Source organism: Narcine bancroftii, chromosome 5, assembly GCF_036971445.1.
Source record: "Narcine bancroftii isolate sNarBan1 chromosome 5, sNarBan1.hap1, whole genome shotgun sequence".
NCBI lineage: Eukaryota > Metazoa > Chordata > Chondrichthyes > Torpediniformes > Narcinidae > Narcine > Narcine bancroftii.
This window is the reverse complement of record NC_091473.1, coordinates 190,098,581-190,119,961: the sequence shown is the minus strand read 5'-3', so window position 1 is coordinate 190,119,961 and position 21,381 is coordinate 190,098,581. Positions and strand designations below refer to the sequence as shown.

Below are 21,381 nucleotides of genomic sequence, written 5' to 3'. Positions count from 1 at the left end.
CAGGTACACGCCATTCTTTAACCCCACCTCCCCACTTGCCGCTGTTCTCTATTGGTCGGGCTGGATGTCAGTCAGGCATACACCGCCCTCGAGCCCGCCGTTCCCCCCCCCCCCCGGATTCCGTTACCGATTGGTCAAGCGGGCCATCAGTCAAGCGCACACCGCCTCCTGGACTCTTGCCACCGATTGGATATGCGCGCCGTCCGTCAAGGCACGCCGCCCCCCAGGACCCGCCCCCTGGGACCTGTCCTTTAAATAGCGCAGCGCCCCGGCCGAGCGGCATCGCCACCGGGATCCCTGCGCTCCCGAGCCTTCGGCCGCCGCTGACAGTCGCCGCTCACCCTCTTTCCAGGTGAGGCCTCTGCTGGCCCAGCCTGCCCAGGCTCCTCAGCACCCATGGGTGCTGCGGTGCTTGCAGCCGGCTGGTGGTTGGGTGAAGGTGCCCTGGATCTGGGCGTGACAGGGAAATCCTGCAGCGGAGGGGGGGGGGTATTGGGGGAGAGGAGGAGGTGAGGGTGGCAGGAGGGGGGTATTGGGGAGGGGGAAGGTGAGGGTGGCAGGAGGGGGGTATTGGGGAGGGGGAAGGTGAGGGTGGCAGGAGGGGGGGTATTGGGGAGGGGGAAGGTGAGGGTGGCAGGAGGGGGGTATTGGGGAGGGGGAAGGTGAGGGTGGCAGGAGGGGGTTTTGGGGAGGGTGAGGGTGGCAGGAGGGGGGTATTGGGGAGGGGGAAGGTGAGGGTGGCAGGAGGGGGGGGGAAGGTGAGGGTGGCAGGAGGGGGGTATTGGGGAGGGGGAAGGTGAGGGTGGCAGGAGGGGGGTATTGGGGAGGGGGAAGGTGAGGGTGGCAGGAGGGGGGTATTGGGGAGGGGGAAGGTGAGGGTGGCAGGAGGGGGTTTTGGGGAGGGTGAGGGTGGCAGGAGGGGGGTATTGGGGAGGGTGAGGGTGGCAGGAGGGGGTATTGAGGCGGGGGAGGGCGCGGGCGGGGGATGGTGATGGGGTTATTCTCAGGGCTGGAGGTTGATCTAAGGGTGTTTGGGAGGGTGGTCTGTCTGTGAACATCAGAAATAAGAGCAGGAGTCGGCCATCCTGCCCATTGACCCTGCTCCACCATTCATTGGCTGATCTGATGATAGACTCATCTCCACTCACCTGCCTTTTCCCCATACCCCTTAATTCCCCAACTATGTAAAAATCTCTCCAACCTTAAATCTATTTACTGAGGTCGCCTCCACTGCTTCAACAGGCAGTGAATCCCACAGATTCCCCACCCTCTGGGAAAAGCAGTTCCTCCTTTTCTCTGTCCTAAATCTACCACCCTGAATCTTGAGGCTATGCCCCCTTGATCTGGTCTCCCCCACCAATGGAAACAACTCTATGTAATCCACGCCTTTCATAATTTTATGTTTCCATAAGATCCCCTCTCATTCTTCTAAATTCTAGTGAGTTCAGCCACTGTCTTGGGCTGTTGACCCCAATGCGATCCTGTGAGGATCTGAGGGGAGGGGAAATGACAGTGGGCTAGCTGAATGGCAGATTCTCTTGTCTCTGCTCTGAATTCTGAGTGGTTCCCCCCCCCCCACTTTCCCCACCTCCTCTAGCCCACGCACCCCCCCCTCCCAATCGCCCATCCTGTGTCAGAACCTCCTGGCATCGTTCCACTGTCTGCTTTGAAAACTCTGACTCGACTGCTTGTTCCTGCTGCCACTCCCTGCCTTCGGGGGCGCGTCTCAGTCATACCCATGGTTCTAACTTCCGTCTTCCACCCCACCTGTCAGGTACAGAGTTACAGCAACTCCTTGCCTGTCCCTGTGTCCCCCCCCCGAGCTCCACTTCCCCGCGTCCCCCCCCGAGCTCCACTTCCCCGCGTCCCCCCCCGAGCTCCACTTCCCCGCGTCCCCCCCCGAGCTCCACTTCCCCGCGTCCCCCCCCGAGCTCCACTTCCCCGCGTCCCCCCCCGAGCTCCACTAACCCCGCGTCCCCCCCCGAGCTCCACTTCCCCGCGTCCCCCCCCGAGCTCCACTTCCCCGCGTCCCCCCCCGAGCTCCACTTCCCCGCGTCCCCCCCCGAGCTCCACTTCCCCGCGTCCCCCCCCGAGCTCCACTTCCCCGCGTCCCCCCCCGAGCTCCACTTCCCCGCGTCCCCCCCCGAGCTCCACTTCCCCGCGTCCCCCCCCGAGCTCCACTTCCCCGCGTCCCCCCCCGAGCTCCACTTCCCCGCGTCCCCCCCCCGAGCTCCACTTCCCCGCGTCCCCCCCCGAGCTCCACTTCCCCGCGTCCCCCCCCGAGCTCCACTTCCCCGCGTCCCCCCCCGAGCTCCACTTCCCCGCGTCCCCCCCCGAGCTCCACTTCCCCGCGTCCCCCCCCGAGCTCCACTTCCCCGCGTCCCCCCCCGAGCTCCACTTCCCCGCGTCCCCCCCCGAGCTCCACTTCCCCGCGTCCCCCCCCGAGCTCCACTTCCCCGCGTCCCCCCCCGAGCTCCACTTCCCCGCGTCCCCCCCCGAGCTCCACTTCCCCGCGTCCCCCCCCGAGCTCCACTTCCCCGCGTCCCCCCCCGAGCTCCACTTCCCCGCGTCCCCCCCCGAGCTCCACTTCCCCGCGTCCCCCCCCGAGCTCCACTTCCCCGCGTCCCCCCCCGAGCTCCACTTCCCCGCGTCCCCCCCCGAGCTCCACTTCCCCGCGTCCCCCCCCGAGCTCCACTTCCCCGCGTCCCCCCCCGAGCTCCACTTCCCCGCGTCCCCCCCCGAGCTCCACTTCCCCGCGTCCCCCCCCGAGCTCCACTTCCCCGCGTCCCCCCCCGAGCTCCACTTCCCCGCGTCCCCCCCCGAGCTCCACTTCCCCGCGTCCCCCCCCGAGCTCCACTTCCCCGCGTCCCCCCCCGAGCTCCACTTCCCCGCGTCCCCCCCCGAGCTCCACTTCCCCGCGTCCCCCCCCGAGCTCCACTTCCCCGCGTCCCCCCCCGAGCTCCACTTCCCCGCGTCCCCCCCCGAGCTCCACTTCCCCGCGTCCCCCCCCGAGCTCCACTTCCCCGCGTCCCCCCCCGAGCTCCACTTCCCCGCGTCCCCCCCCGAGCTCCACTTCCCCGCGTCCCCCCCCCGAGCTCCACTTCCCCGCGTCCCCCCCCCGAGCTCCACTTCCCCGCGTCCCCCCCCGAGCTCCACTTCCCCGCGTCCCCCCCCGAGCTCCACTTCCCCGCGTCCCCCCCCGAGCTCCACTTCCCCGCGTCCCCCCCCGAGCTCCACTTCCCCGCGTCCCCCCCCGAGCTCCACTTCCCCGCGTCCCCCCCCGAGCTCCACTTCCCCGCGTCCCCCCCCGAGCTCCACTTCCCCGCGTCCCCCCCCGAGCTCCACTTCCCCGCGTCCCCCCCCGAGCTCCACTTCCCCGCGTCCCCCCCCGAGCTCCACTTCCCCGCGTCCCCCCCCGAGCTCCACTTCCCCGCGTCCCCCCCCGAGCTCCACTTCCCCGCGTCCCCCCCCGAGCTCCACTTCCCCGCGTCCCCCCCCGAGCTCCACTTCCCCGCGTCCCCCCCCGAGCTCCACTTCCCCGCGTCCCCCCCCGAGCTCCACTTCCCCGCGTCCCCCCCCGAGCTCCACTTCCCCGCGTCCCCCCCCGAGCTCCACTTCCCCGCGTCCCCCCCCGAGCTCCACTTCCCCGCGTCCCCCCCCGAGCTCCACTTCCCCGCGTCCCCCCCCGAGCTCCACTTCCCCGCGTCCCCCCCCGAGCTCCACTTCCCCGCGTCCCCCCCCGAGCTCCACTTCCCCGCGTCCCCCCCCGAGCTCCACTTCCCCGCGTCCCCCCCCGAGCTCCACTTCCCCGCGTCCCCCCCCGAGCTCCACTTCCCCGCGTCCCCCCCCGAGCTCCACTTCCCCGCGTCCCCCCCCGAGCTCCACTTCCCCGCGTCCCCCCCCGAGCTCCACTTCCCCGCGTCCCCCCCCGAGCTCCACTTCCCCGCGTCCCCCCCCGAGCTCCACTTCCCCGCGTCCCCCCCCGAGCTCCACTTCCCCGCGTCCCCCCCCGAGCTCCACTTCCCCGCGTCCCCCCCCGAGCTCCACTTCCCCGCGTCCCCCCCCGAGCTCCACTTCCCCGCGTCCCCCCCCGAGCTCCACTTCCCCGCGTCCCCCCCCGAGCTCCACTTCCCCGCGTCCCCCCCCGAGCTCCACTTCCCCGCGTCCCCCCCCGAGCTCCACTTCCCCGCGTCCCCCCCCGAGCTCCACTTCCCCGCGTCCCCCCCCGAGCTCCACTTCCCCGCGTCCCCCCCCGAGCTCCACTTCCCCGCGTCCCCCCCCGAGCTCCACTTCCCCGCGTCCCCCCCCGAGCTCCACTTCCCCGCGTCCCCCCCCGAGCTCCACTTCCCCGCGTCCCCCCCCGAGCTCCACTTCCCCGCGTCCCCCCCCGAGCTCCACTTCCCCGCGTCCCCCCCCGAGCTCCACTTCCCCGCGTCCCCCCCCGAGCTCCACTTCCCCGCGTCCCCCCCCGAGCTCCACTTCCCCGCGTCCCCCCCCGAGCTCCACTTCCCCGCGTCCCCCCCCGAGCTCCACTTCCCCGCGTCCCCCCCCGAGCTCCACTTCCCCGCGTCCCCCCCCGAGCTCCACTTCCCCGCGTCCCCCCCCGAGCTCCACTTCCCCGCGTCCCCCCCCGAGCTCCACTTCCCCGCGTCCCCCCCCGAGCTCCACTTCCCCGCGTCCCCCCCCGAGCTCCACTTCCCCGCGTCCCCCCCCGAGCTCCACTTCCCCGCGTCCCCCCCCGAGCTCCACTTCCCCGCGTCCCCCCCCGAGCTCCACTTCCCCGCGTCCCCCCCCGAGCTCCACTTCCCCGCGTCCCCCCCCGAGCTCCACTTCCCCGCGTCCCCCCCCGAGCTCCACTTCCCCGCGTCCCCCCCCGAGCTCCACTTCCCCGCGTCCCCCCCCGAGCTCCACTTCCCCGCGTCCCCCCCCGAGCTCCACTTCCCCGCGTCCCCCCCCGAGCTCCACTTCCCCGCGTCCCCCCCCGAGCTCCACTTCCCCGCGTCCCCCCCCGAGCTCCACTTCCCCGCGTCCCCCCCCGAGCTCCACTTCCCCGCGTCCCCCCCCGAGCTCCACTTCCCCGCGTCCCCCCCCGAGCTCCACTTCCCCGCGTCCCCCCCGAGCTCCACTTCCCCGCGTCCCCCCCCGAGCTCCACTTCCCCGCGTCCCCCCCCGAGCTCCACTTCCCCGCGTCCCCCCCCGAGCTCCACTTCCCCGCGTCCCCCCCCGAGCTCCACTTCCCCGCGTCCCCCCCCGAGCTCCACTTCCCCGCGTCCCCCCCCGAGCTCCACTTCCCCGCGTCCCCCCCCGAGCTCCACTTCCCCGCGTCCCCCCCCGAGCTCCACTTCCCCGCGTCCCCCCCCGAGCTCCACTTCCCCGCGTCCCCCCCCGAGCTCCACTTCCCCGCGTCCCCCCCCGAGCTCCACTTCCCCGCGTCCCCCCCCGAGCTCCACTTCCCCGCGTCCCCCCCCGAGCTCCACTTCCCCGCGTCCCCCCCCGAGCTCCACTTCCCCGCGTCCCCCCCCGAGCTCCACTTCCCCGCGTCCCCCCCCGAGCTCCACTTCCCCGCGTCCCCCCCCGAGCTCCACTTCCCCGCGTCCCCCCCCGAGCTCCACTTCCCCGCGTCCCCCCCCGAGCTCCACTTCCCCGCGTCCCCCCCCGAGCTCCACTTCCCCGCGTCCCCCCCCGAGCTCCACTTCCCCGCGTCCCCCCCCGAGCTCCACTTCCCCGCGTCCCCCCCCGAGCTCCACTTCCCCGCGTCCCCCCCCGAGCTCCACTTCCCCGCGTCCCCCCCCGAGCTCCACTTCCCCGCGTCCCCCCCCGAGCTCCACTTCCCCGCGTCCCCCCCCGAGCTCCACTTCCCCGCGTCCCCCCCCGAGCTCCACTTCCCCGCGTCCCCCCCCGAGCTCCACTTCCCCGCGTCCCCCCCCGAGCTCCACTTCCCCGCGTCCCCCCCCGAGCTCCACTTCCCCGCGTCCCCCCCCGAGCTCCACTTCCCCGCGTCCCCCCCCGAGCTCCACTTCCCCGCGTCCCCCCCCGAGCTCCACTTCCCCGCGTCCCCCCCCGAGCTCCACTTCCCCGCGTCCCCCCCCGAGCTCCACTTCCCCGCGTCCCCCCCCGAGCTCCACTTCCCCGCGTCCCCCCCCGAGCTCCACTTCCCCGCGTCCCCCCCGAGCTCCACTTCCCCGCGTCCCCCCCGAGCTCCACTTCCCCGCGTCCCCCCCCGAGCTCCACTTCCCCGCGTCCCCCCCCGAGCTCCACTTCCCCGCGTCCCCCCCCGAGCTCCACTTCCCCGCGTCCCCCCCCGAGCTCCACTTCCCCGCGTCCCCCCCCGAGCTCCACTTCCCTGTGTCCCCCCCCGAGCTCCACTTCCCTGTGTCCCCCCCCGAGCTCCACTTCCCTGTGTCCCCCCCCGAGCTCCACTTCCCTGTGTCCCCCCCCGAGCTCCACTTCCCTGTGTCCCCCCCCCGAGCTCCACTTCCCTGTGTCCCCCCCCGAGCTCCACTTCCCTGTGTCCCCCCCCGAGCTCCACTTCCCTGTGTCCCCCCCCGAGCTCCACTTCCCTGTGTCCCCCCCCGAGCTCCACTTCCCTGTGTCCCCCCCCGAGCTCCACTTCCCTGTGTCCCCCCCCGAGCTCCACTTCCCTGTGTCCCCCCCCGAGCTCCACTTCCCTGTGTCCCCCCCCGAGCTCCACTTCCCTGTGTCCCCCCCCGAGCTCCACTTCCCTGTGTCCCCCCCCGAGCTCCACTTCCCTGTGTCCCCCCCCGAGCTCCACTTCCCTGTGTCCCCCCCCGAGCTCCACTTCCCTGTGTCCCCCCCCGAGCTCCACTTCCCTGTGTCCCCCCCCGAGCTCCACTTCCCTGTGTCCCCCCCCGAGCTCCACTTCCCTGTGTCCCCCCCCGAGCTCCACTTCCCTGTGTCCCCCCCCGAGCTCCACTTCCCTGTGTCCCCCCCCGAGCTCCACTTCCCTGTGTCCCCCCCCGAGCTCCACTTCCCTGTGTCCCCCCCCGAGCTCCACTTCCCTGTGTCCCCCCCCGAGCTCCACTTCCCTGTGTCCCCCCCCGAGCTCCACTTCCCTGTGTCCCCCCCCGAGCTCCACTTCCCTGTGTCCCCCCCCGAGCTCCACTTCCCTGTGTCCCCCCCCGAGCTCCACTTCCCTGTGTCCCCCCCCGAGCTCCACTTCCCTGTGTCCCCCCCCGAGCTCCACTTCCCTGTGTCCCCCCCCGAGCTCCACTTCCCTGTGTCCCCCCCCGAGCTCCACTTCCCTGTGTCCCCCCCCGAGCTCCACTTCCCTGTGTCCCCCCCCGAGCTCCACTTCCCTGTGTCCCCCCCCGAGCTCCACTTCCCTGTGTCCCCCCCCGAGCTCCACTTCCCTGTGTCCCCCCCCGAGCTCCACTTCCCTGTGTCCCCCCCCGAGCTCCACTTCCCTGTGTCCCCCCCCGAGCTCCACTTCCCTGTGTCCCCCCCCGAGCTCCACTTCCCTGTGTCCCCCCCCGAGCTCCACTTCCCTGTGTCCCCCCCCGAGCTCCACTTCCCTGTGTCCCCCCCCGAGCTCCACTTCCCTGTGTCCCCCCCCGAGCTCCACTTCCCTGTGTCCCCCCCCGAGCTCCACTTCCCTGTGTCCCCCCCCGAGCTCCACTTCCCTGTGTCCCCCCCCGAGCTCCACTTCCCTGTGTCCCCCCCCGAGCTCCACTTCCCTGTGTCCCCCCCCGAGCTCCACTTCCCTGTGTCCCCCCCCGAGCTCCACTTCCCTGTGTCCCCCCCCGAGCTCCACTTCCCTGTGTCCCCCCCCGAGCTCCACTTCCCTGTGTCCCCCCCCGAGCTCCACTTCCCTGTGTCCCCCCCCGAGCTCCACTTCCCTGTGTCCCCCCCCGAGCTCCACTTCCCTGTGTCCCCCCCCGAGCTCCACTTCCCTGTGTCCCCCCCCGAGCTCCACTTCCCTGTGTCCCCCCCCGAGCTCCACTTCCCTGTGTCCCCCCCCGAGCTCCACTTCCCTGTGTCCCCCCCCGAGCTCCACTTCCCTGTGTCCCCCCCCGAGCTCCACTTCCCTGTGTCCCCCCCCGAGCTCCACTTCCCTGTGTCCCCCCCCGAGCTCCACTTCCCTGTGTCCCCCCCCGAGCTCCACTTCCCTGTGTCCCCCCCCGAGCTCCACTTCCCTGTGTCCCCCCCCGAGCTCCACTTCCCTGTGTCCCCCCCCGAGCTCCACTTCCCTGTGTCCCCCCCCGAGCTCCACTTCCCTGTGTCCCCCCCCGAGCTCCACTTCCCTGTGTCCCCCCCCGAGCTCCACTTCCCTGTGTCCCCCCCCGAGCTCCACTTCCCTGTGTCCCCCCCCGAGCTCCACTTCCCTGTGTCCCCCCCGAGCTCCACTTCCCTGTGTCCCCCCCCGAGCTCCACTTCCCTGTGTCCCCCCCCGAGCTCCACTTCCCTGTGTCCCCCCCCGAGCTCCACTTCCCTGTGTCCCCCCCCGAGCTCCACTTCCCTGTGTCCCCCCCCGAGCTCCACTTCCCTGTGTCCCCCCCCGAGCTCCACTTCCCTGTGTCCCCCCCCGAGCTCCACTTCCCTGTGTCCCCCCCCGAGCTCCACTTCCCTGTGTCCCCCCCCGAGCTCCACTTCCCTGTGTCCCCCCCCGAGCTCCACTTCCCTGTGTCCCCCCCCGAGCTCCACTTCCCTGTGTCCCCCCCCGAGCTCCACTTCCCTGTGTCCCCCCCCGAGCTCCACTTCCCTGTGTCCCCCCCCGAGCTCCACTTCCCTGTGTCCCCCCCCGAGCTCCACTTCCCTGTGTCCCCCCCCGAGCTCCACTTCCCTGTGTCCCCCCCCGAGCTCCACTTCCCTGTGTCCCCCCCCGAGCTCCACTTCCCTGTGTCCCCCCCCGAGCTCCACTTCCCTGTGTCCCCCCCCGAGCTCCACTTCCCTGTGTCCCCCCCCGAGCTCCACTTCCCTGTGTCCCCCCCCCGAGCTCCACTTCCCTGTGTCCCCCCCCCGAGCTCCACTTCCCTGTGTCCCCCCCCGAGCTCCACTTCCCTGTGTCCCCCCCCGAGCTCCACTTCCCTGTGTCCCCCCCCGAGCTCCACTTCCCTGTGTCCCCCCCCGAGCTCCACTTCCCTGTGTCCCCCCCCGAGCTCCACTTCCCTGTGTCCCCCCCCGAGCTCCACTTCCCTGTGTCCCCCCCCGAGCTCCACTTCCCTGTGTCCCCCCCCGAGCTCCACTTCCCTGTGTCCCCCCCCGAGCTCCACTTCCCTGTGTCCCCCCCCGAGCTCCACTTCCCTGTGTCCCCCCCCGAGCTCCACTTCCCTGTGTCCCCCCCCGAGCTCCACTTCCCTGTGTCCCCCCCCGAGCTCCACTTCCCTGTGTCCCCCCCCGAGCTCCACTTCCCTGTGTCCCCCCCGAGCTCCACTTCCCTGTGTCCCCCCCGAGCTCCACTTCCCTGTGTCCCCCCCCGAGCTCCACTTCCCTGTGTCCCCCCCCGAGCTCCACTTCCCTGTGTCCCCCCCCGAGCTCCACTTCCCTGTGTCCCCCCCCGAGCTCCACTTCCCTGTGTCCCCCCCCGAGCTCCACTTCCCTGTGTCCCCCCCCGAGCTCCACTTCCCTGTGTCCCCCCCCGAGCTCCACTTCCCTGTGTCCCCCCCCGAGCTCCACTTCCCTGTGTCCCCCCCCGAGCTCCACTTCCCTGTGTCCCCCCCCGAGCTCCACTTCCCTCTAATACCCCTCATTGTTTGAAGCATACTTTGCCTTTTTTTCCTGCCATTTGACCCTTTGTTTCTGTGCTAGCCCTTTGGTGCTCAGTTCCACTTCACCCTCCCACAGCAAAGACCTGTGCGTCCCATGCTAATAAATTTGCACCTTTTTTACCAGCTATCAATGAAATGTTTATCTGGAGACTTTTATGTCCCATTTGAATGGGGCGGGGGAGGAGAAAAGAAGTTGACCAGTAAAGCCCTGCAAAAGATGGTGGAAAAAGCCCAGGACCTCACAGCTAAAACCCCTCCCCACTGTCAAGAACATCTGCAGGGGAATGCTGCCATGGGAGAGCAACGGCAATTACCAGGGATCCAGCACACGCTATTTTCTCGCTACTGCTGTCAAGAAAGAGGTACTGGTGCCACAAGACTCACCTGGTTCAGGAATGGCTGCTCCCCTTCCACCATCAGTCTCCTGAACTACAGACTCAATCAGGCTCTCGTTTACACGTGTGCATTGTGTACAGTTTCTTTGCACTACCAATCAGTGGGAATTCTGCCTGGCCTGCAGGACAAAGAATCTCTGGGCTGTATGTGATGTATGTACTTGGACAAGATCTGATATGAAAGGTCCCATCTGTTGTCCTGTGGGTGGGATTGGGGGAAGGAGGAGGAGAGCCCTTTCCAAATTAATTTGACAATATGAGCATCCAATTACACCCCCAGGTCATTGGTCAATGTTCTGACACCTAACCCTCCCCCCCGCCCCCCCAATATGACTTTGGGACTTGGGGGGCAAGAGCAGTCAAGCTCCTTAAAGCTGTGGATAGCTACAAGCCCTTCAGCCCACAGTGTTGTACTGAACCAATAACCTACTCTAACAGCTGCCTCAAATATCCCCCCTTCATTTTTCTCAGTTCTGTGTACTGATCTAACAGTCTCTTCAAAGATTCTATTGTCCCTGCCTCTACCACTGTTGCCGGCAGCACATTCCATGCACCCACCCCTCTCTGTGTGGGAAAAACTTAACTCTTCATTCCCCACCCCCCGTACTTACTTCCAAATCCCTTAAAACTATGCAACTATGCCCCCTCGTGTTACCCATCTCAGCCCCTGGGGGGAGGAAAAGCCTCTGGCCATCCACACAATCAAGGCTTCTTGTCATCTTGTATGCCTCTATCAGGTCATTTCCCCCACCCCAGCTGAGGAGAAGACCAGGTTCACTCAATCGATCCTCGTGAGGCGTGCTCTCCAATCCAGCTAACGTCCTCGTGAATCTCCTCTGCACCCTTTCTACACCGTCCACATCATTCCTGGGAGTGAGGTGACAGGAACTGAGTGCAATATTCCAAGTGGTGTCTTGTATAGCTGCATCATTACCTCTTGGATCTTGAACCCGATCCCCATGGTTAATGAAGGCCAACGCACTGTCTGTCCTTCTTATCAACCTGTGGTCACGGACTCCGAAGATCTCCGAGTTCGCCTACTCTGCTCAGAATCCCACCTCCCACCCCCCTTGTATTTTGGCTCCAAATTTGACTGACCAAAATGAGCCAGTTTTTCAGATTTATTGTTGGAACACATACATACCTGAGATTCTTTTTCCCTGCAGGCCAGGCAAAGTTGCCACTAATTGGCAGTGCAAAAACTGGACTCAACATACACATGTAAACAAACTGACTCTGCAATACAGAGATAATTGAATCAGTAAAGGGCACAAGAGTCCTTAAACGAGTCCCTGATTGGAGTTTGTCGTTGAGGAGTCTGATGGAGGAGGGGGAGCAGCTGTTCCTGAACTTGGTGGGTGTGAGTCTTGTGGCGCCGATACCTCTTTCCTGATGGCAGCAGCGAGAACGGAGCGTGTGCTGGGTGGTGTGGATCCTTGATGATTGCGGCTACTCTCCGACAGCAGCGTTCCCAGTAAATGTTCTCGACAGTGGGGAGGGTTTTTACCTGAGATGTCCTGGGCTAGGCCCACTACCCTTTGGAGGGTTTTACACTCAGGAGTCCCTTTACCAGACTGCAATGTCAGTGCACCTTCCACCACACCTCTGTAGAAACCTTCCAGGGCTTCTGATGGCGTACCTAACCTCCGCAAAACCCCGAGGAAGTCGAGGCGCTGACTTACTTTCTTTCTCCCCCCTGAGTTAAATTCCATCTGCCACTTCTCAGCCCTGCTCTGCATCCTATCAATGACCCTCTGTAACTTCTAGCGACTATCCACTGCACCACCAAGCTTCATGTCGACCGCTAACTTGTTGACCCACCCTTCCATTTCCTCATCCAGGTCATTTACAAGTGGACGGGTCCCATAACATATCCTGGAGGATGCCACTTCTCCCCCCACTCTTTGACCTCCGCGCAGAGTGCCAGATATTCCTCAGATGCAAGGGGGGGGGGTGGCAGGCTATTCAGACTGTTGTATCCATGCTGGGGTGTTGGATTGAATGTGCACTTTCCCTCCCTAGCACTGTAGCCCGTTGCAAAGATGCAGACACCAGGACAGAAGCGGGGTGGGCGTTCCAACGCCGGCACCCCCCTCAGCCCCACCAAGATCAGCCGCCTACAGGAGAAGGAAGACCTGCAGAACCTGAACGATCGCCTGGCCATCTACATTGACAAGGTCCGCTCGTTGGAGTTGGAGAATGCCGGCCTGCGGCTCCGCATCACCGAGTCGGAGGAGACCACCAGCCGTGAGGTGGTCAACATCAAGGGCATGTATGAGACGGAGCTGGCTGACGCCAGAAAGACCTTGGACAGCGTGGCCAAGGAGAAGGCCCGGCTGCAGCTGGAGCTGGGCAAGCTGCGGGAAGAGCACAATGACCTGAAGGCGCGGTAGGTGGCTTCCACGACCTCTCCGCCTGGTGGTGTGGGGTAGGTGGCGGATTGGGGGTGGGGGGGGGCTTAGGCCACTGGAACAGAGCCGTGGGAAACGTGGGGATGAGATGATGTGGACGTTGGTAGCAACAGGGACATTTTGGGGAGGGTCATGTGCGTGCGGGATATTGGGATTTCAGATTCTTGTCACATAATTAAACAGGAACCTGTAATATTACACGAAACTTCCTTTAGTCAAATCAAGAGACATCACATTTAGCACAATGGTATTACTGACCAGCGACCGTGGTTCGAATCCCACATCATCTGTAAAGAGTTCGTACGTTCTCCCCGGGGTTTTCCCGGGGGGATGGGGGGAGGGGCTCCAGCTTTCTTCCACCGTTCACAACCGTTCCGGGAGGGGCGTGGCACAGACTCGTAGGCCGAAAGGGCCTGTTACTGTGCCATACATCTAAAAAATAAAATTTAAACTTGAAAAGTTAAGATCGAATTGCACAAAGCTAACCTGACGAAACGGCGTTCTCCGGTCCTCGGTGCAAAACACATAGACACTCAGCCAGACGTAACATACAGGCAAACATAAGCAGGAAAATTAGTTCATCTACACAAATAAATACATAAATGTTGTTTTGTGAGTATGAGAGTCTCGGGGTGGGGGGGGGTGGGGAGGAGCAAGAGTGTCAGTGCGAGCAGTTCCTTTGGTTGTTCAGTGTTCTCACTGCCCGTGGGAAGAAGCTGTTCCTCAGCCTGGTGGTGCTGGCTCTGATCCTCCTGACGGGAGCAGCTGGAGTACTGTGTACACTTCTGCTCTCTGCATTTGAGGAGGAAGGATAGACTGGCCTTGGAGGCGGTCCAGAGGAGGTTCACCAGATCGATTCCAGAGATGAGGGGGGGACCTACGAGGAGAGACTCCATCGTCTGGGTTTAGACTCACTTGAATTCAGAAGAATGAGAGGAGATCTTTTATATAAAAAAAATATATATAAAATTATGAAAGGGATAGGTAAGAAGCTGGAAAATTGTTTTCACTGGTAGGTGAGGCCAGAACTAGGGGACATGGCCTCAAGATTCAGGGGAGTAGATTTAAGATGGAGATGAGGCAAAACTGTTTTTCCCAGAGGAGTGAATCTCTAGAATTCTCTGCCCAGGGAAGGGGTTGAGGCCACTTCATTAAAACATATTTAAGGTTCAGTTAGATAGATTTTTACATATAGAAAGGACTTCAGGGATATGGGGAAAAGGTAGGTGGGTGGAGTTGAGTTAATGATCAGATCAGCCACGATCTCATTGAATGGGGGAGCAGGCTCAACAGGCTAGATGGCCGACTCCTGCTCCTATTTCTTGTGGTGTGTGCAGGGGTCCTCAATGGTTTTGCACGCCCTCTTCAGACAGCGATCCTGGTCGATCACGTTGATAGGGAGGGATTCTCTCTTCCGCTCTTAATGGTCCTGTGGATTGACCTCCAATCCACAGTTTACTGTAATTCAGGCAAAGATGCGCCTTCAGCGGAAACTGCCCACCACCCCTTACAGACAAAGAAAAGCAAAAGAGAATACCCACCACCTCCTCCCCCCCCAGTCACCATGTCCACGGATTCTCCTCCAGTGGTCCCGCAGACTTGGTCCAAACCCGAGCTCCAGATCCAAACCACTCCGCCCTGCGATCAGGGAGCCCTCGGCACCTTCTCACATCCCGGATCCAACCAGCTGGTAGCCCCTTCAGCCAGTGTCCAGCAGTCCGGCACTGGTCCCATGACCACGGGTCACCAGCCTCCCACGGCCTGCGTCGGTTCCTCACTGGGAGTCACCAACAGCCCGGCCGCCTGTGCTTTCTCCACTGCAGGGACTGAGGAATGGAATGGATTATTTATTGTCACATACACCAAGATACAGAAAAGGTTTTGATCTGTGAGCTATTCAGACAAATCAACCCATGTGCAAATACAGAAGCCGAAACTTGTGTCAAGCAGTGAGGTCAAGAGCAGGCTGTGATGTACAGTGAAACAGGGGAGTCTGCCCATGAACAAACGAATGCTCCCTGTCCACTTGAAGCCCTCTTAAACTCTACTGGAGTGCGTGGTTCTGTCTAGACACTTCCCCCTCTCTGTTTCGAAAAAGTGCATGGCAAGTTTTTTTAATTTGTTTGAAACTTTCTCCCTTGTGCCTTAAATGGAGATCTCTTGTATTTGTAATTTATCTTTTTTTAACCTCAAGGAGAAGGATTCCAGGTTTCTCTGCCTCCCTGTGGTTATTTATGGACCGCGATCGGCTCTCCCCTTGGCCTTCCGCGCTGCAGGGGAAACGGCCAGTGTTCATCTGAACCCCACCCACCATACCCCACACAGCTCTCTTCCAGGCCACGTCCTGGTGGAACCCCTTTCTGTCACCTATCCAAAGCCTCCGCATCCTTCCCGTGACCGGGGTGGGGGGGAAGCATGAAACATGAGAGGTGGTCTGACCCAATCTCCGCATGATCTCCGCCCTCCGGCGGAGATTTGTGTGGCTGCTGGCTGTGATTCTGGCTGCGGAGCATCTCCCTCCCTTTCCTGTTGCTAGCAGGTTTGATTTAATTGTGGAGATCTGGAATCGCAATCCAATTTTATGGTCATGAGCGTCACTAAATTCACTGGCATTCTTTTTTTTCCTGCGTCAGTAGCAAAGTTGCTGGAAGCTGAAATTCCGTAAATGCAAGGTTTAAAATAAAATGGCTCATGCAAAAGGAGAGAGGAAGTGGGGCTGTGCCCGTGATTCATTGTCCGTTTGGGAATCTGATGGTGGAGGGGAAGGAGCCGTCCTTGTGCCGCTGGGCGCTCGTCTTCAGGCTCCTGGACCTCCGTCTCGATGGGAGCAGAGTGAAGAGGGCACGGCCTGGGGGGTTGGGGGGGGGGGTCCCGAGGATGGAGCAGTGGTTCTCAACCTTTTTTCTTTCCACTCACCTGCCACCTTACGTAATCTCCATGCCATCGGTGCTCTGTGATTAGTAAGGGATTGCTTAAGGTGAGTGGGAAGGGAAGGTTGAGAATCGCTGCTCTAGACCCAATTGTTACTGAAATATTTTGCTTCAGGAAAATGGTCGTTGGCCCATTTCCTTTAGAGTTCTGAAACAGAGTCAATTAGGGACAATTAAAACAGTGGGTTTCAACCTTTTTCTTCCCACCCACAACCCACCTTAAGCAATCCCTTATTGATCACAGAGCATCGATGGCCTAGAGAATACTTAAGTGGGATGCGAGTGGAAAGAAAAGGTTGAAGAACCACTGAGATAGAGGCTGCTTTCTCGAGACACCGGCTCATGTCGATGTCCTCAATGGAGTGGTGCCCGTGATGACGCTAGCCAAGTTCACAACCCTACGTCGTCTTTCCCCATCCTGTGCCTTTGCACCTCTACACCAGACGACGGTGTAACCGGTTGGAATGCCCCCCCGTAGTCCACCTGTAGGAATTTTCAAGAGTCTTCAGTGACGTACTGAAACTCTTCACGAGGCACAGCCACTGGCGGGGCTGCTGCTGCCTTTGTGATTCCACCGACGTGGAGGCCCCAGACAGATCTTCAGAGGTGTTGACACCCAGGAATCTGATGTTCTTAACCCTTCGATCAGGACGGGTTCGTGTTCCCCTGATTTTTTTTTCTCACTTGTAGTGACTCCACTCAACCAGCTAACTTACCTCCCTCCTCTACGCTTCCTCATTGAAGGCTGTGATTCCACAGAGTAGTGCCGCGGAAACCGGTCAGCGACCCCCTACCATCCCGCACCTGCCAAAGGTGCCCCTTGCGACCAACCAGCCTATTAGTGTCTGCCTTTGGATGGGTGACATTGACCTTCCAGTTTGGGGGCAGCATGGGGCTGTTACAGCACCAGCGACCCGGGTTCGTGGCCACTGGCATCAAGGATTTGTGCGCTCTCTTCCCCCTTCTTCGTGCCTGCTTCCAGTGTATGGACTGAGGAGGTTAACCGGTCGCTGGGCCTGTGGGTGAGAAGTGTTTGTGTTTCCGCGCTGCACTTCTAAATGAACCCCCTGGCCACAGTTAACCTTCCGTAATATCTACTTCAGACTGGGTCCAGGGGTAAACCACACCACGATAGGTTTAAAAACCAGCGTGAACCAGTGTGGTCGGGAATAAAACTGGCCCCAGAAAATGGGACGTGGAGCCCAAAGAGTTGAAACCTTTCCCCTGCCACCCTGGGTTAAGATCAAGTTTGTTATCAGGGTAAAACATGAAAGTCAGCAGAGACTGATTGAAGTGAAAACACAGGGTGGGAGAAACTCAGCAGGTCAAACAGGCTTGAGGCCTTCATTGAGGTGTGAGCAAAATGTTGGCAGGTGCCCAAACAAAACGGTGGGGGGGGGAGAGGAGGCAGGGGGAGGAGCGCGGTCCCACAGGCAGGAGGTGAAGAAGGGTGGGAGGGCAAACAGGGGGACACCTCTGTGAACGGGGTGGAGGGAAGGGCAGGCTAGCAGGAAACGGGGAGGCTGAGGTTAACTAGATTGGAGCTTGTTATCATCTGCCTAACCAGCCTGATGAAACAGTGCTTCTGGATACATGCCCTTTAAGATTCAATTTTAAAATAAATAAATATCCGGGGATGATTTTCTTAGTTACGGGACACTGTTCATCAGTCTCGCAGCCAGTGGGAAGAGCTGTTTCCCGGCCTGGCCGTCCTGATTTTGATGATCCTGTACCTCCTTCCTGAGGGTCGTGGTTCACAGATCCTGTTCGCTGGATGGAAAGGGTCCTCGATGATTCCTTGAACCCTGTTTAAGCAACGCTCCTGGTGAATGCAGTCAGTAGATGAAGGGGAGACCCCAGGGATCCCCTTGGCCGTTGTGATGACCCTCTGTATTGACCTCCGGCAGCTACTGTCCCCACACAGTGATACATCCGGGCGGGACCCTCCCAATGGGGGCTCCTGTACAATGTTGTCGAGTTGGGGGGCCGTTGCCTTGCCCCCCTAACCTCCTGAGGGAGTGTAGGCACTGCTGCACTTTCCCAACTTAATGAGGAGGTGGCGGTGTGGGTCCAGGAGAGGCTGTCCGTGATGTGCGCACCGAGGAACTCTGCTCTCCATGACGGAGCCTTTGATGTGCAGTGGAGAGTGGTCAACCTCTGTCCCCCCAAAGCCCGCCATCGTCCCTTTGTCCTGCCCGCGTTGAGACTCAGATTGTTGCTCTCGCACAGTTTTACAAACCTCCCAAATTCTCCCCCTCAATGGCACTCCTGTAAAATTGGTGTCCGCTCCATCCTCGGGATGTGTCGGGGAAATCTTCCCTCCTGTCCCCCGGGCGGGCAAGGGAATCCGCTGTCGCCCACCCTCCTTGGAGGCAGGTCATCCAGGAGGTGGGCCCAGTCTCTTTCATGGGTGCATCGATCCACGCTTGAGGAGGAGTTCAGATCCAGTTCTTGGAGCGTCAAGTTTATTATCATCCGATGTACAACCTGATGAAACCGTGTTCCTCTGTGCAAAACAGGCAGACACACAACCAGACAGACAAACAATACACATGCAGGGAAAGTATTCACGTATACAAATATTGTTTGGTGAATGAGAATCCCTAAGTGGGAGCAGCTCCTGGGTCACAGTCGCGTGTTGTAGGAACCAGCCCAGCTTGTTCGCACCGCCCCAAATGTCCCATCCCATCCTAACCTTCCCCAGTGCAGCTTCAAGTTGGTCTGTGATTGGTTAGGACCATACCGGCCCTTCAGTTATTCTGCCTGGTCCTGGACCGTATCCTTCCATGCCCCTCCCAGCTGCTCCAGTTTTGCTCAGGTATCAAAATTGAGCTTGCATTCACGACTTCAGCTTACAGTGCACTCCGCTCTCTGCGTGAAGAGGTCCCCCCATATAAAAAAAATTTCCCCTTTCTCTCTCATCCCAAGTTCTCCACTTCTCGTCTCACCTTAACCTCAGCAGAAAAAAGCCTCCTAATTTTGTGTCCCTCCTTCAAATCTTCCCCCTCAGTCCTGAACCTGCTTAACGTTTCCCTGCAACTCGGCTCCTGAAGTCCCGGCAACATCCTCGTAAATCTCTGCACTCGTTCAATCATGCTGTTGTCTTGTACTGCGACTTTGCTCTTTATCTCCGTGGTGTGCGTGCTGTCTAGTGAAAGGGGTGGTTGATCTCATTTACTTTCCCAGAGGGCTAGCAAAAGGGGCCTGAATGGACTGTCTGGAAGAGGACAGCTGTGGGGTGGGGGGGGGGGGGAAAGGGGGGGCGGTGAACACTCGAGCACTGCCGGCTTTGTGATGACTGTAGCCCTGAGGTGTACAATTGCCGACTTCCCTCCGCACTCCCAAGTACCCCCTGTCCCTTCCCCGAGCGAGAGGGTCTCATTGCGAGATGTTCTCCCCCCCCCACCAGCTTAAACTGCAGGGGTCTTGTGAAAGTGGTGGAAGTGAGCGTCTTGGGCCAGAGTCTGACTTTTCATGGGTGTGGCCCTTATAGTCTCTGGAATGACTGACTAACTCCACGTTGTAAATATTTTATAAAGCTTGTTTTGTACTGTTGCCAGGATCCGGAACTGGAGAACTGGCAAATGGTGCTTTTGTTTGTCAGTTTAATGCAGGAAAAACTTGAATAGATCTAACTAGAATAATATGGAAAATAGTTGGGGGGGGGAAAGGGGTGACTGTTTCTGGGGTGTGTGTGGGCTCTCTCTCTCTCTCTCTCTCTCTCTCTCTCTCTCTCTCTCTCTCTGTGTGTCTGTGCATATCCATGTCTGTTTCTGGGTGATGTGTATGTCTCTCTCTCTCTCTCTCTCTCTCTCTGTGTTTGTATCTGTCTGTGTGTGTGTTATTCAGAATCTATTCCAGGCCACGGGGAGAGAGATTCACGCTGCTGACTAGAAGCCTTGATTTAAATCTAGCAGGTCTTGGCAAAGGATATTTTGGAATACTGGTTCAGACAACTGAAAATGTGGCTGTTGTGTGATGGAGGAATGTTTGTGGTCTCTGTTTGCAATGTACAAAAGCGCCAGCAAAATGCTTTGTTTGGAAAAGAGCAACTTGCAGGAACACGGTTTTAAAGAGCTATCATGTTCTTCGCAGGATCGAGGAGCAGAAGCCGACCTGTTGAGTCTGCCCTGCCATTCGCATCGCGAGCTGATCCATCCCTCCCCCCCCCCCCCCCCACCCCCCGGCCCCCAACTTGGCCCCTCTCCCCATAACCCTCGACGCCCCAACCAGTCAAATACCCGTCCATCTCTGCCACAGATACACCCAGCGACCTCGCTTCCCCGACCACCTGTGGCAACAGGTTTCACGGACTCCCGACCCTTTGGCTAAAGACACGTCTGTTTCAAATTGACGCCCTTTTCTCCTGAAGTTGCACCCCCTTGTCCTAGACCCCCTTCCCATGGGAAACAACCTTGCAACATCTACTCTATCCAGGCCTTTCAGCATTTGAAAAGCCTTGGAGGTTTGCCCCCCCCCCCCCGCCCCCTCATCCTTCGGTACTCCAATGAAGAGCTGACAAACGATCCTCTTATTTTAGCCCTTTCATTCCTGGTATCGTCCCTGTAAATCTTCTCTGAACCCTCTCCAACGCCAGCACGTCTTATCTCAAACACGGCGCCCAAAACTGTACCAGGTCTCCACATGAGGCCTCAGCAGTGCCTTATTAAGCCTCTACCTCACATCCCTGCTCTGATATCCTATCCATCTAGAAATGAATGCCAACACTGTGCTCGCCTTTATCACCACCGACTCAACCTGGAGGTTGGGGTGGTGGGGGGGGGGGGGGGGGGGAAATCCAGCACGAGATCTCCCAGGTCCTTGGGATCTCGGAATCTTTACCCCCATCTAAATTATAATCTGCCCGTCTATTTCATCTACAAAAGTACTCGACTGTACGCTGGCCCACAATATATTTCTCCGGGTGGATCAGTTAACACAACTCTGTTATGGGGCCAGCGCCCTGGGTTCAAATCTGCCACTGTCCTTAAGGAGTTTGAACGTTTTTCCCCATAAATTATGGGGTTTTCCTCTGATGCGATCCGAACAGTTCAGGCCTTGCAGCCAACTTGTGTAAACCTGCTCCACGGCAATCTAACCCTTCCCTCCCTCCCTCCCACCCACGACCCTCTATTTTCCCTCACCCAGGTCCTGGGTGAAGCATCTTGAATGCCCCCCGTTGCTGCTGGCCTCCACCGTTGTAATCCAGGTGCCCGCCGCTCTCGGAGCTTTTAAAATCTAAACCTGCCTCTGGAAGTCTGCCCTAAAACTTTTCTCCGCTTGCTTCCCCCCACCCCCAATCTGGCTTTGATACATGGGAGGAAGCCCCCACAGACACGGGAGGGGGGGAAAGGGAAGGGACAGATTCGAATCCAGGCTGCTGGTGCGGTAACTGTGCCACCCCATGTTATGACATGAGTCGGAATTATCTTCGTACTTCTCCCCCCACCACCACCCCACTTCCCCCAAAACCCTGCTGGGATTCAGGCACCAGAATCCCCTCCTGTCCTTTTTCTAAGGACATCAGCGCTTGGCGTCTTCGGACTTTGGTTCCACGCACAGCCTGATGCATCCACACGAATCGGGGTGAGGCCCACAACAGGTACACTCTAGAAATGTTTTCCTCCTCTTTCCCTCCCCCCACCACCCTGCCACACTGCACCCCACCCGTCCTTCCGCACGAGTCCTTGGTGAGCCTGCGTTCAGCAAAGAGGTGGGTGACTGTCTCCACCGCAGCCATATCGGTGACAATGTGCATGGAGGGTGATGCTCCGGCCACGCGGGAGGTCCCCTCTCCCCACTGGGCAGGCCGAGTCCCGGTGCTCATTCGCAAGAGCCCTGGCAATGAGGCATTCCTGCCAGGTGGCCTGGACACTCTGCTCTGGGAACCACCCCATCAGGTCCCCTCTGCTGGACGTCC

At 61.1% G+C, this 21,381-nt stretch overlaps 1 protein-coding gene across 4 annotated transcripts in view; it reads left to right on the top strand.

Annotated features, from left to right (window-relative positions):
* Positions 1 to 252: 252 nt before the first annotated feature.
* lmna (lamin A) overlaps positions 253 to 21,381 on the top strand; it is a 73,728-nt gene continuing 52,599 nt past the window's right edge. For 3 of the 4 annotated variants that reach the window (XM_069940345.1, XM_069940344.1, XM_069940342.1), the window contains exons 1-2: positions 253 to 352; positions 12,143 to 12,509. In XM_069940345.1, the coding sequence (XP_069796446.1) occupies positions 12,163 to 12,509 (347 nt within the window). In that variant the 5' untranslated portion in view covers positions 253 to 352; positions 12,143 to 12,162. Of the gene's footprint in view, positions 353 to 1,752; positions 1,775 to 12,142; positions 12,510 to 21,381 lie in introns of those variants that run through there. The other variant, XM_069940343.1, reaches the window with a different exon arrangement.